Consider the following 15447-nt stretch of genomic DNA (forward strand, 5'->3'; position numbering starts at 1 on the left):
ACGAAATTCTAGATAGATAACACACAGACTACAGAAAACTGAGAACAGTTTACACACAAAGCTGTACTTTTATTTATGGGAATTTAGTTAAGAAAGAGAGCTCTATTTGCACATGCAAATATGTTTGCTGGACCTTGTTATACATGTTGGCCCAATATATATGCTTAAGTTGCTGTTGTGTGCAGTATAATTAAGATTTGCAATCCAAAATTAAATTAAATATCACATTGCTTTCCAGATTATGCCATTGTTAGCAATTTCCAAAAACAAAAGAATAATCAACTTAACTGCCTTGATGCTTATATATTATTAACCATAATTAGGCAGCTGTCAGAAATTCCATGAATGCATGTGGAAGAACTTCTTCAAGGTAAGGGCAATGGAACACTGGAACAGGTTGCCCAGAGAGGTTGAAAAACATTAATATTTATTCATAGCAGTGCTCTCAAGCCAATACAACAAACCCCAAAGACAATTAGCATATATTAGATTGCAGTAAGCAATCAACATAAACACAGGACAACAGAAATTCTTTTTTTCCCCCCAATTCTGAAAAGGTAAATAATTGATTTATAATAGCACTATATATTGTATGTATGTATGTATGTATACACACACACACACACACGCACGTATAATTTTTAAGAAATTACACTATAATGTTGAAAAACATCATAGAAAGTCATGCTTTTTGCCATAAATAATTAAAAACAATTATGACATTTTCACGCCTGATTTCAAAATTAAGCATCAAGGAAAACAGTAAATTATGGAAGATAACAAAAAGATTAATCTGCCTACCTGTATGACATCAATTTGCTAATAGGACAAAAATAAGAGAAAAAGATACTGGTTTTGTTTTAATAATGAGGACTGTTGGTTGCTGGTTTATTTTGTTAATGCTGGAAAACAATGGATTGTACTAAATTGTATATGTCTTTGGAGGTTTTTTTTTTTCTGTATTATTACTTCTTTTTCAGTATTTCTTAAATTACACCCAGCGTACAAAAATTACTTGGAATATAAAAATTCTTAGGAGTACTTACATACTTCTTGCCTTGCAATTAAACAGCACAGATACTTCATCCTCTGTTGCCTTCTGAGATCCCTTAGCAGCACTGGCTAGACTCATTACTGAACCACTCAACCCAGCCACTATTTTTGCAGCTCTTATTTCTTACTATTAGTCTAATTGCTATTTTAGGATTACTTTCAAATTGTTGCTATTACTATTATGACTGTTCTAATGTTTCTCACCGTGCCAAGGCTTGGACCTTCGTGGCATGTCGCTCTTCCTGTTCTGCTATCTTCCTTCTCCAATTGTCCATTTCCTGCCTCAGTGCTGCAGAATGCTCCATCTCACCATCAAGCAGATTTCTAAGGGACCTGGAATGGCAGCAGCATCTGTTAGGAAACTGTACAGTTACTAATTAGAGGATACTGTACTAACCACAGAGTAGATTGTTTGAATGATACCATTAATGTCATGTCACCCTAAAATTTCCTTATTCGGTGTAAAAAATTCATCCAGATTGATTACATAAAGATACGAAAAGCTGCAAGGAAAAAGTATCCAATCAAAACAAGTTATAAATGCTTATTATTAAATTTGTATTAATCCCATAAACATGCACAATTTATTACCATATCTACTGTACTATCACACACACAAAAATTCACTATAATAGAAAATGACTTATAACCTGGTTTCTGCGCTCCAGTGAAAGCTCCTACTTCCCAGAAATAATCTAAAATAAGTTTGTTTCTTAGCCACAGAAGGAGACAGGCAGGACACTGTCATGCACCTCTGTGTGAAAACCTTGATGAGCTAAGAAGGATCAACATTATGTGAAACCCAATGCATATTGGTACTTCATACAAAACACCTAAAGTTGAATGGAGCAGAAGTTTGCAATTATGGTATAGAGTAATAAAGGACATCTCCAATATATTTTTATTTTCATTTATTTAACCACGTTTCAATATATTAAGTAAATTAGGTTTGTGAGTATGTTGAATGAACAACATACTATTTTTACATTTACACAATCATTTTGCCCCAACAGAACATACAGACATTCATGCATGAAAGTCATTTCCAATGCAACATTGTTAGTGGTCCTATATCATTTCTGCACTGCAAGGGGAAAAAAACCAACAACTTTGAATATTTGCATAAATATAAACTTCAACTCATTCAGAAAGTCTTATAAGATCATAAGACTCTTTTGCCTATAAATTTTGATTTCAAAAACCTCCAACTGGCAAAACCTCTCAAAGATACCTATATGTGATTTGAATTCAAAGGAAAAAAAAAAAACTGTGAACAGTTGAATATTGATTCCACAGTTGAATGGTGAAGTACTAAGCTTAACTTTCAAATACAATTTACATCATAAAGATGACAGATTACATACAGCTTTATATAACAGACATCCTACATTAAAGAAACTGAATGACAACAAGTTTTTGAAATTATATAGCACTTCTTGACTGGAAAATTACCTATTCTGTTCTTCCAGTTCATCTTTTCTATTCACCATGGCCAGAATAGCTTGACGAAGTTCATCTAAAAATGAAAATGGGGAAAAGGGGAAGGGGAATGGGAATGAATTTTTGCACATTTAAGATCTAACAGTCATTTATGCAGAGGTGCTATTTCAGCAGCACACTTAGGATGATGTCAAAATCACTTGCTACTCAACAAAGCACCTAACAATTCTCTTGATCTCATCAACCATTTGAAAACTGTATTATTTAACATAGTTCCAGAAGTATCAATCAAATCAATCTCTATTTAGTTTTAATATAAACATAAGTTTGTCTGTAGTAGAGGCTGTTTTAATCACAGCCAAATGAGGCATCTTAAGATATAATGCAGCACCTTTTCACTGTATTAATGAAATACATTATTACTTGCTAATCTTCTTGAAATTGCTTATTTTCTTTGCTACAAAACCTGACACAGTCATCTAAGTACTACAAGACCATAGTAGAGATGACATCATCGCTTTCTCATGGCATTTCTTCTCAAGTTCAGTCTACTGTTTTAAAGATGATAGAATTTCTGATTCTATTTCCTATTAGAGAAACCTTACTTCCTATAAATAACTTTAAAAATAATTTAATTTCAATATCAAGACAAAAAAATTGAGACAATTTCTTTGAACTTGTAAGAAATATCTTCAGCTGCACTACCATTTCAAGGGAGATCTTCTGTTTCAGTGTGGGGATAACTTGAGAATCAACTTTCTGTACACAAGTCAGTATTTCACTTGCATTCTTCTGAGTTATGTTTAATGTTGTTACCAGAGTACCTTTTCTGAACTGTAAAGAAAAGTGTCAGCTCAAAGCCATGCACTTGGAATCCTGCTGTTATCATAAGGGTTTTGCAATCTAACTGTACAGCTGTACTACTAATTCCTATAAACCTACAGAAAGAAATATTATGGCTTAATCATCTAACCTAAAAGAGATTTTGACTTTCAGATCTTGTACAAATCCACAAAATAGAGCAGCCCTTCAAAGATTTGAATGGCTTCTAGCAAACACCTGAATACATACACAGTTTCTCATAACTGTGTTTTGTTGCATTGTTGTTTTTCTGTCCTGCATATCAAAAGGAGAGATAAAAAGGCAAGTTCTATTCAAGTATATCTGAAAGGAAACTGGAAAAGAAGAAGAAAAAAAAAGCAACTTATTTCAAGCTTTGTTTTCAAAATTAAGAAGTACAAAAACCCATAGTCGCTGGAGACCTCCCAGCTTTGTTCATTGCACTACTGCAGTCAATTTTTCTTTATTGTTGTGTTAGAATTAGTTTCTATGCAACCAAGCTATACGCTTCACCATTTAATAAGGCTTCCACTAATTGAAATACAGAAAAAACCTCAGTGTCTGGGTTTGTAATAGCATGGAGTTGTTCCTGTATGGTAGATCCACATCCAGTAGCAACAAACTTGAAATAAGTATTGTGTTCAACATATTTGGAAACAGCTCTTACAAAAGTATTAACTTGTAAGAACAAGCAGTTAAATTTTTATTATAATGATAATTATTTACAAATAATTCCACTGGCTTCGTAGATTGACATCCTTCTCCTGTTTGTTCCCTCAAAACCTTGTCTAGAATAAAAATTTAATGTTCCATCTATGTTTCTTCTGATACTATAGTTCATTTCATTTAGAAATTGCTAAATATCAAGAATTGAAAATCTCAAAGTCTACTGTGTATTTCATGGTTGTCTCAATTACACGTATGTACTGTCTAAGCAACTGAAGAGACCAACTGTGGCCTCTGCTGGTATCTATGAAGCAATAAAAGCAATGAAGTGCAATAAAAGCAGGAAGTTTCCCATTAAAACTCTATCACTGAGAGAAAAAAAAAAAAAAAAAAAAAAGCCAGCTAAAACAAATTAGAAAAGAAGGATTAGACTGTAAAAGTAACAAACATAAGTATACATTGACCAAAGCATCACAGTAACTATCAACAGTGATTCCACCTATATATACACCTTCCACTACGTGACTTCAAAGCCCCAAACTAGATTCCCACTTCAAAAAGCACATTGCAAGAAAGGATTTTTTGGCTTTCTAAATCTCACTAAAGCAGATCTATACTAAAGCATGAAACAAAATCCAATAAAAATGCATGGCCCACCTGCTTTAGCATATCAACATTAGATTGGAATGCGGCATTAAAATATCGTAGTGTTCATTCATTTTGATTAGATCAATTTCACACATGAATGTTGCCTGTGTCACTTCTGTATTCCTAAATGTTATCATTTAAAATTTGGACACAGTTTTAAAAAAAAAAAAAAAAACAAACATACACATAGCCCAGAGCTTCAGGAACAAAGCTATATCCACCAGTTCAGTCACAAAACTTTCTGTACAGAGAGAAAAAATAAAACTATTCTTGCGCATGTCTTTAGACAGTAGGACAGTTTAAGAACTATTCTTCATTCTGCAAGTTTATGTGAAGGTTTAAAGGTTTAAAGATGGGGTAAATAGACAGCCAATACTTCTCCAAGTCTCTTTCTTACAGCAAAGGCTACTTTATCCCATCAAGCACAATTCTTAACACTACTGAAAATAAGTCCTCAATCATAAATAAAATTTCCATTTATTAAATACATATTTCATGAATACATGTTTGGAACAGATTTTCCATATTAAAACCATATACTGAGTATAAAAGGAGTTCAGGATTTGGGTTTTTTTGCCCTATTAGGCCTTACAATAAACACGCCAAACAAGATCATATCAGAAAGAACCATTAGCACTTGTGCAACTTGCAGAAAATTTAAGGATACTGATCAAATCATTACCATTCTTTTAACAATCCATAGCTAGGGTACTTATAGCAGTTCTGTGGAAAGAGAGGCTAATGTATGCATCTGCAATGGACCTTGTATTGCCAAATTAACTATTTTAGAGCAGCTGTTGTGGCCAGCATATAAGAAATGAATCCTCTATAAACAGATGTTACTGAAATGAAAATAGAAATCAAGAATTACAGGACTTGAAATATTAATTCCTTTAATCTAGATCCATCAAGGAAGTACTTACTAATTGTCATGGATTCGGGCATAGTGGCTGAAGGCAACATATTGCTTAAAGTATTCACTTGAGCTGGAGGACTGACTTCCACTCTAGTTAAAGAAGTACAATGTCATCAATAAATGTAAACAAAATCTGGAATCCAAAACTTAAGAAAAAAGAAACTGGAATTCTCATCAACTATTCAAAACACAATCATGCACATAAAACAATACATATTCAACTACTTTGTGTTCAATTCTCGTTTAAGATATGTTTCATCTGATTTAAGAGCAGAAGCAAAAAACGCTCAATCAACAAGTCACAAAAAGCTTGGCTAAGATACTCGAACAACATAAAACCTACTTTGTCCTTCCAAACATTTCCAAGATTAGCCTAACAGTTTGTTTTCCAGTGCTGAATGCTATCTGTTAGACAACCATAGTAAGCTGGCAGCTATCTATAGCCTGCAAGTGGCTTTTTCGTGGGTCTTTCTTTTCCTAACAAGACATATTTGTCCTGTCACATACCTGTAGGAAAGATCAGATCTTCTTGGAAACAGTTCTACTGCATCAAGAACATCTTCGTGCCCCCCTCCATTCTCCAATTTATCTAAAGCAGAATGCATATATAAGCTTTCTTGAGTTAACAGTATTTTAAAAATAAAAACAAAACCAAAAAGAAAATAATTGCATTTTCACCCAGATAAAACTTAACTTTACTAAAGAATTTTAACTGCTTAAAAACCTTCTCCAAATGTGCCTTCTGCACATTCACCCCTCACACAGGTAGGATTGTAACACAATCATCTGCTTGGAAAATTTTTCCTATAGCAAAACTACTTATTATAGTATAGATGTTGATATTTAACATCGATAACAACGCAGTAAAGTTATGAAGAAATTTTTTATTGAACTTATTTTTACAAGTCCCAGGAATTTAATTAACATTTGACATCTGATACTCATTACAAATCTGCTTTGTGACTAGCAGGAATGGAATTTGTAGTTAGTCCCCAGTATCTCAAATCCTGAAAAGGTGCCATTCCTTCATATGTTCCCAACAGAGTATCATGGCTTTCCGTCAACTTTTTTCTCTTCCTCTTCTTTCTCTTCCCTTTTTTTTTTTTTTTTTTTTTTTTTTTGACATTTGGTACACACACCCTATAAACCAAATATCAGAAATAAGGTATTTCTCAGAAAAGCATGGATAATACACATCTGTCCACAGATCCACAAATTTCAGTATCAAAACATATACATCATTGGGCCTGCCACCATGGTAGGGTCACTTGAAAGGAAACAAACAACACCATCCTCCTCCTAGGAATGTATTAAGAAAAACATAAATAAATAAATAAACAAATACATGTATGTATGTTTTTGCACCTCAGTGTGTAAGGTTTACAAAGATACCGTAAAACAATCCTGAAATCACAAGCTAAAAAAATTAGCATAGAATATAAAAATCAGGAAGTACGAAATAATAATAATAATAATAAAAATGACGGGAAATAAAAGTGGTGTCAGGATGACTATGGAGAAGAAAGTGTTATGCTTTGTGTTTTTTTTTGTTTGTTTGTTTTGTTTTGTTTAAGTTCCTAACTATATATTCCATTTTCCTTCCAGGAAACTGATTTTTGACTCTGGCTCTCTCATTTCTATGTATGTGGAAATACCATATGTCCTGACACATCCCTGAGGCATAACAGCAGACTCTAAAAACTCATTTGAGCAAATAACACTCTGTGTTATATATTTGAAATATATATACATATATTACGGGAAAACTGGAAAAAAAATGAAACACTTTCTATTTTTTTTTTCTGAGCCTCCGGCATCTTTTAAGAGGTACAAATACTAGAACACAGCAGAGGGCAGTAGAGCATTATTTTATGAGTCATGTTATTTTTATCTCTTAACATACAGAAGAAAACCATGCTTTTTCACAGCTGTTTATTTAACGGTCTCTTTAAACTCTCAGAACAAATGATGGATATCCAAAAAGCATTCAATATTTTACCATTAAAATAGATTATCTGAATGCCACTGGGAAGTGATAATTGGTTTCTGAAAATACTCAAAGGCAATGTTTTATAAACAGCTAGCAAATATCAACTCCATACATTTCTGAGGAAGTTTTTTGACACTAGAACAGATACTGAAAACGTAGTGAGTGCTGTTATCCATACCTCTACCCGTTCTCATTGCTTTCTTCAAGGTATGGACCACACCATTCTTTAAGTGCAGTACCCAAAAGTGTAGAGGCCACCAGTGCATAAACTTACAAGTGACTCTTTCATTTAAGCATCTCAGTGTGAAACGTGCTTTCAGTGTAGAAGCACAATACTGCTAATTCATTATGGACTTGTAACCCCGTATAACTCCCATAACTTTTTCCAACTATTTCCTAGCCAATCACTCCTCATCCTGTTTATACAGAGATAACAACTTCTATTGAATTACATTCAATAGTTAGTAGTTTCTCTGATCTCCAAGGTCAAATTAAACTACCAAACAACCTTTCAGCTTCTTCCAGCTCACTGGCATCTACCAATTGGATAAGGACACTTCTTATTCAACCATTCAAATAATTAGCAAAACACCATGCATACAAGACTACAGCTTAATGACAATAGATCTCTAGTCTATTTTCACATGGATAAATCCTCTTCAACTAACCAGCTTAGAAATGAGCTATAAGACTACTACAAAGAACTTTGTTACTGTCTAGAAAAAAAAAATTCGAACATCTTGTTCAGTCTGTACAATGCCATGCTTGTTCACCACTGCTGCACGTTAGAAATTTCATTACAAAGCTTGTTGGTATTACATACAATTAAAATATTTACCAGTTTGGGAGTCAACAGCACTGACAGGAAACAGGACATCCGAGTCATAATTCAGAACTTGCAGAGGAGTCCAGCTGCATATCTGAGAATTGCATGTGACAATTTCATGAGGCCTATACAGAAAAACAAAAGCAAATATTACATAGTCAAAGATTTCCACAATGCTCATAATTCTTTCAGAGATATGACTGCATGAAAAGCCTTTATTTCAATCTCCCTGCCAATTTCTTAGTTCAGATGTACATAAATTCACAGAAGACACACACAAATTTCTTTTAGCAGCCTTCCAGAACTTAAAAGGGGCTTACAGAAAAGATGAGGGATTCTTCATCAGGGAGTAGCAACAGAACAAAGGGTAACAGTTTTTAAACTAAAAGAGGATAGTTTTAGATTAGACATTAGGAAGAAATTCTTTTCCATTATGATGATCAGACACTGCAACAGGTGGTCCAGTGGAAGGTGCTCCTGTCCATGGCAGGAGGCAGAGCTCAATGATTTTAAGGTCACTTAAACTATTCTATAACTCCATGATTCGAAGATCAGATTATTTCGAACTATCAGTTTTATGATTCTGTCTTGGTAAACATTACTCTGATACTAGCAGGCTCTGCTTAAAATACATGGGTTTTCTGTGAAGCCAAACTAAAGCTGGTATCACACTAAGAATAAGTAAATGTCAAAGAAGTCAGAACTGCAGCTTTGCAAAAATTTTGGAAACTGAGAATGTCATGGAGAATAAATCTGAAATCTCAAGATTCTGATTTTAGGTGAAACATAAATGCAAAATATCCCAAAACTAGTCCAAATAGTTTAAACAGAGAACTAACAAAAAAAAAACTCTACCAGGATTTTTGTGAGTTAGGCAAATTTGCCAGTGACCATGAAAGTAGAAGGAAAAAAAGAGAAAAATTTACCACTGGTTTCTTCAATAAAGTTACTTACTTTTCAGAAGTTTCAGTTTCTGCTTCTGTGCCTTTATTTCCTGATGTTTTTCCACATAGTTCATCTTCATCTGCATCTTCATCATCAATACTTTTCACATCTAGTTTCTGGTATTCATACTCTCCATTCATAAAAACAGAATTACTTTTCCACGAGTGGTTACTTTCATTCTCGTTAGAATTTTTTCCATGATTGGTTTCAGATGAGGGTAATATAAAAACTGAAGATCTATCTAAACTCTCCTCTGAACTTTGTCCCATAATAGGGGTCTTTGTGACTTCTCCCACATTTAGTTCATCATTTTCTTCATCAAATGATATTATATTTGTCACCCTCTTCTTCTTTTTTCGATCTTTCTTATATTTCAATTCTATTAGCAACATAAAAGTTTACATATTTTAAAAAAGAAAAAAAGGATGTATTACATTAACAGAACTCATGTACTGAATGAGTTTATAAAAGAAGAAAGAATCCATTTAATTAGGCATTTCATTATCTTTCCATACACATCGAAGTAACTCAAATTTCAAGAATTATTTTTGAGGTGCATATATAATAGTATTCAATTGGAAGTGGAAAAAAAATATTTCAACAAACAACAAAATGAAATCCAAGAGAAAAAGCCTCTCAGGCACCTACTTTTATAAGTGTGTATTTCAGAGCATATCTAACAAAAGGAAAAAAACCATGAAATATTCCTGGGAAATAATGACGATAAAGATAATAAAATACACCTTCGTTACTTTTGAAACTGACAATCATAGAGTCCTTAGAGTTTTAAGAGACTTTTAGAGGTCATCTTAGTCCAATTCCCCTGGAATGAACAGGGACATGCACAGCTAGATCAGGCTTGCCTTTAAAGTCTCCAGAGATGGAACATCAGCCACAAAACTAGGCAACCTGTTCCAGTGCCTCACCACCCTCACAGTAAAAGACTTTTTCCTTATACCTAACCTAAATCTATCCTCTTTGAAGTTCAAGCCATTTCCTGTTCCATCACCACAGACCCTGCAAAAGAGTCTACAGACTCTGCTTAAGACTCTAATGTATAATAAATATCACATTTTAATTGATTAATTTCAAATTACAAGGCACTAAAATATCAGGCCCTTGTCAGTGATGGTGCCCTGCAAAGTGGTTACACCACTAACATATTTAAAGTCCAAGAAAAGCAATGACTAATTTTTCATTTGTGGTAATTACCTGTTTCATATAGGAGTTTAGACTATAAATTTAGTTGCTGTTTGAAGACTACAAGCTTAATTTTTTTTTTTTTTATCTGGTATATAACAACAGTTTAGATGGCTAACGAAATGCCAAAAGTAAACATACTAAAAGTGAAAAATCATTACATCAGACACTTCAAAGCATAATTTTATGAGTAAGAAGTTGAAATTCAGGTCACAATTACAGCACCAACACGACAGTCTAGCTTCCCTCTTGCACTGATAAAAGGAAGCCAAAATAACTATTAGCTTCCCATTATCCACACCTGTAGTTTTGAAAACAAAATTAAAGAAGAATGAACCACACCTAACATTTCACATTCAACTGTTTTGTACGCACAGCACATGCATTTTTTAGATTTTTTTTTCTATGACAGTATATAAGTTTTTGAATGACATCAGTACAGCAAAAATGCTTACCAGCATTTACATTCTTTGAGAGAACAGGAAGCGGATCAGTGTCTTGATCAGGTTTTATGAGAATGGAGACAGCAGAGGATGCAGTTATCTCTCTAAGAAGACTACTAACACCCTGAGTGGATTCTTTCAATAATGAAGTTACATTTTGTGTTGATTCTTTTAACAGATCAGACACTGTGGGTGTGCATTTGCTTTGTCCATTTAAATCTCTATTATCAATGCTGATTGCAAACAGAATGGAGTTCAGACCTTCAGATAAAAGAAGGGAAAAAAGTAAGACCAAAACCCCACTTTACAAAAAAGTTACAGAAAAAGAACCTAGGTATATAACAACGCTGACAGGTATATAACATTTTTCCCCCAGATTTTCCTGCCGTTCTCTATGCATGAATTCTTTCTTTTCCACATATCATTCACTCTTTCTAAAATACTACTCAAGTGTTTTCAAGTTCTGAATTTATCTTTACTTATGCAGTTCACAGTACTTTTTGAGTATGTAATGTGCAGCTGAACCGGCTTATTTACAGTCTTTTAAATCTTCACTGCAGCTTTAAAATTTGTTGCATCCCATACTTCATGAATAAAAACCTGTGAATTCTATCTTGCATAGAGAAGCATGTGATAGTGTACCTCAGAAAAACGATGTATACAATAACAATACGCAGCTTCTGAGACTTCATTCCAGAAAATTAAGCTATATGTAGCCAGGTCTTACACTTTCTTCCAGTACATTTATCTGCATTCTGGGTCTGACTAAAAAAATCCTACCTCTATTATTCTTTTCAGGTCAAGAGCAACCGATTTTTTCTTCAAATCAAGATAGTTTTAGAGGAAGAAAAGAATTATCCTTAGTAGCAAAGGGTCAGAAAATCCATCTGAAACACTTTGGAACCTATAGAAAAGCTAGACTCAGGATTTAGAAAATTCATAACGTAAACTGTTGTCTTAAGGGCGCAGGAGCAGGCAGTCCCCCTGAGCTGCAAAATGAGCCGGCGGGGAAGAAGACCGGCGTGGATGAATAGGGAGCTATTCCTGAGGCTCCGGGAGAAAAAGAGAATCTACCGCCTGTGGAAAGAGGGACAGGCCACTCAAAATGAATACAGGGAAGTTGTTAGGATGTGTAGAGGTGAAATCAGAAAGGCAAAAGCCCAGCTTGAATTTAACCTAGCTGCTGGTGTGAAAAGGAATAAGAAACTCTTTTATAAATACGTTAACAGTAAGAGGAGGACAAAGGAGAATATCCACTCTTTGCTGGATGAGGCTGGGAATGTGACCACTGAGGATAAGGAAAAGGCGGAGGTTCTGAATGCCTTCTTTACGTCTGTCTTTAAAAGTCAGACCAGTTATCCTCAGGATACCCCTCTCTCTGACCTGGTAATCTCGGCCGGGAAGCACACTAACCCCCCTGTGATTCTGAAAGAAACAGTCAGAGGCCTACTGCTCCAGCTGGACTGTCACAAGTCGATGGGGCCAGATGAGATCCACCCGAGAGTGCTGAGGGAACTGGCGGAGGTGATAGCCGAGCCGCTTTCCATCATCTATCAGCGCTCCTTGTTGACTGGTGAGGTCCCAGATGACTGGAGGCTTGCCAATGTGACTCCCATTTATAAGAAAGGTCGTAAGGAGGATCCGGGGAACTACAGGCCTGTCAGCCTGACCTCGGTGCCAGGGAAGGTTATGGAGCAGATTGTCTTGAGGGAGATCATGCGGCATGTGCAGGGTGACCGGGGGATCAGGCCTAGCCAGCATGGGTTTATGAAGGGCAGGTCCTGTTTGACCAACCTGATCTCCTTCTATGATCTAGTGACCCATCTGGTGGATGAAGGAAAGGCTGTTGATGTGGTCTACCTAGACTTCAGCAAAGCCTTTGACACTGTCTCCCACAGCATTCTCCTGCAGAAGCTGGCAGCCAGAGGCTTGGATGGGTACACTCTTGGCTGGGTAAGGAGCTGGCTGGAGGGCCGGGCACAGAGAGTGGTGGTGAATGGAGTCAAATCCAGCTGGCGACCGGTCGTGAGTGGTGTTCCGCAGGGGTCGGTGCTGGGGCCTGTCCTCTTCAATATCTTTATTGATGACCTCGATGAGGGCATCGAGTGCACCCTCAGTAAATTCGCAGATGACACTAAATTGGCTGGAAGTGTGGATCTGCCTGGGGGTAGCGAGGCCCTACAGAGGGATCTGGACAGGCTGGAGAGCTGGGCTGGAGCCAATGGAATGAGTTTCAACAAGGCCAAATGCCGGGTCCTGCACTTCGGCCACAACAACCCCAGGCGACGCTACAGGCTTGGGGCGGTGTGGCTGGAGGACTGCGTAGAGGAAATGGACCTGGGGGTATTGATTGATGCTCGGCTGAACATGAGCCGACAGTGTGCCCAGGTGGCCAAGAAGGCCAATGGCATCCTGGCTTGCATCAGAAACAGTGTTGCAAGCAGGAGCAGAGAGGTGATTGTTCCCCTATATTCAGCACTCGTGAGGCCGCACCTCGAGTACTGTGTCCAGTTTTGGGCCCCTCACTGCAAGAAAGATATTGAGGCCCTGGAACGTGTTCAAAGAAGGGCAACGAAGCTGGTGAGGGGTCTGGAACACAGGCCATATGAGGAGAGGCTGAAGGAGCTGGCAATGTTCAGCCTGGAGAAGAGGAGGCTCAGGGGAGACCTTATTGCTCTCTATAACTTCCTGAAGGGAGGTTGTAGTGAGCTGGGGGTCGGCCTCTTCTCTCGTGTCATTAGGGATAGGACCAGGGGGAATGGTTTCAAGCTACGCCAGGGGAAATTCAGGCTGGACATGAGGAAGTATTACTTTTCAGAAAGGGTGGTCAGGCACTGGAATGGACTGCCCAGGGAGGTGGTGGAATCACCGAGCCTGGGGGTGTTCAAGGAAAGGCTGGATGTTGTGTTGAGGGACATGGTTTAGTAGGAGCTATTGGGAATAGGTGAACGGTTGGACTGGGTGATCTTTTAGGTCTTTTCCAACCTTAGTGATTCTATGATTCTATGATTCTATGAAACTGGCATAAGACCTTTACCGTTTACCTGAATGTGTATCTGATGCATATTCTCCACAGAAGCTAACAGAGAAAATCCTTACAAGTGAAACAAAATGACATCTCAAAATGAAACAGTTTTCCCAAAATAGTAGTATATAAGAGAGGTGTTACCAGCTGCCATTGTAGGAATCATACTAGAACGTTCTTCATCCATCATAAAAGACCAGTCTTCATAGAAGACACTATGATGTGAAAAGAAAAAGAAAATAATATTGAGTTGAACATTTACAATACATTCCACTTTCAAAACTCTGAAAAATAAGTACGACTACATCAACAGATCAAACGTACATCACAGTAACTCCCTGAACATCTGAAATATTTAGACTGTCTAAACAATCACAATAAATAAACATGCATTTCCTTAGCTGAAAACTATGAGATTCACTGAAATTGTATTTTATCTGTGGTTGTAGCTCCACATCTTTTTTACCGGGTAAGAAAAAAAACACTTAGGACAAGGATGTTCATGCTACAATAGTAATCACAATTGTTTGTCAATGTCTATTGCTGCTATTCAACATACATAAGTTTTAAAATAATTACAGTTGACTTTATGGTCACCGGACATTTACAAAGCATGCATGAACACAACCTAAATATCTTACTAACTTTGACAGGCTGTTTCAACACCCGAAACCACATCAATTACCCTAAATTTTTAGGGTCAACTAGGAATTTGATGCAAGGAAAAGAAACTTCACAGTGAACAAAATGTTAGTTGTTCTAAATCCAGTCCTTTTCTAGTAGCAGGATGCTGTGTTTCAACTGTCAGCTTTCAGATTTAAAAGAAAACATAAAAACAGACAGCAAAAAAGACCTCAATCTACATTAAACAGAATAGAATATAGAATAGAACAGAATCTACATAACATAATAGATTCACTTAAGTTTTCAAAACTGATAAGAGTCCAGAACATAAACTGATTCTGGAAATTTCACTTAAATTTAAATAACATATCTTAAGTATTCTACAATAAGCATTTTTGGAAACAAGAGTTCACTTACAGTGCTCAGAGTGCTGACAGTCTTGCTACAGCACATACACCGTTACAGGCATCAGAGTACTAAACCAAGTAATCTAAACCACAAATCTCTCTGACAATAAAAATCTGAAAACTGTTGGAAATCTTGCTTTGTCTCTATTTGACTTCATTTAAAATCTATCTTGCAAGAAAGCTACAGAGGGCTGGAACAGACTGAAAGTTACTAAAGAGATCAGTTCTGAAAGTATATTCATTAGTTGATGCAAATGGAAATAGAGCTTTTCTGCTGAATTCACTAAGTAGCTCAAGCTCAACAATTAGAATAATAAATGCCACAGATTAAAAAGAAAACAAAAAAAGGATTGTAATATGTGTAACAGAAAAGGTAAGACTCACACAAAAATGTTCATTCTTGCCTATTTTGCACATCCAAAGT

At 36.1% G+C, this 15447-nt stretch overlaps 1 protein-coding gene across 3 annotated transcripts in view; it reads right to left on the reverse strand.

Annotated features, from left to right (window-relative positions):
- Nucleotides 1–15447, reverse strand: part of SNX29 (sorting nexin 29) — a 77435-nt gene that overhangs the window by 47659 nt on the left and 14329 nt on the right. For all 3 annotated transcript variants that reach the window (XM_048962338.1, XM_048962337.1, XM_048962336.1), the window contains 8 exons: nt 14137–14207; nt 10980–11228; nt 9334–9703; nt 8392–8504; nt 6071–6152; nt 5571–5653; nt 2506–2569; nt 1258–1386 (listed from right to left, as the gene is read on the reverse strand). In XM_048962338.1, the coding sequence (XP_048818295.1) occupies nt 1258–1386; nt 2506–2569; nt 5571–5653; nt 6071–6152; nt 8392–8504; nt 9334–9703; nt 10980–11228; nt 14137–14182 (1136 nt within the window). In that variant the 5' untranslated portion in view covers nt 14183–14207. The remainder of the gene's footprint in view (nt 1–1257; nt 1387–2505; nt 2570–5570; nt 5654–6070; nt 6153–8391; nt 8505–9333; nt 9704–10979; nt 11229–14136; nt 14208–15447) is intronic.

Source organism: Lagopus muta, chromosome 15 (genome assembly GCF_023343835.1).
Source record: "Lagopus muta isolate bLagMut1 chromosome 15, bLagMut1 primary, whole genome shotgun sequence".
NCBI classification, from domain to species: Eukaryota; Metazoa; Chordata; class Aves; order Galliformes; family Phasianidae; genus Lagopus; species Lagopus muta.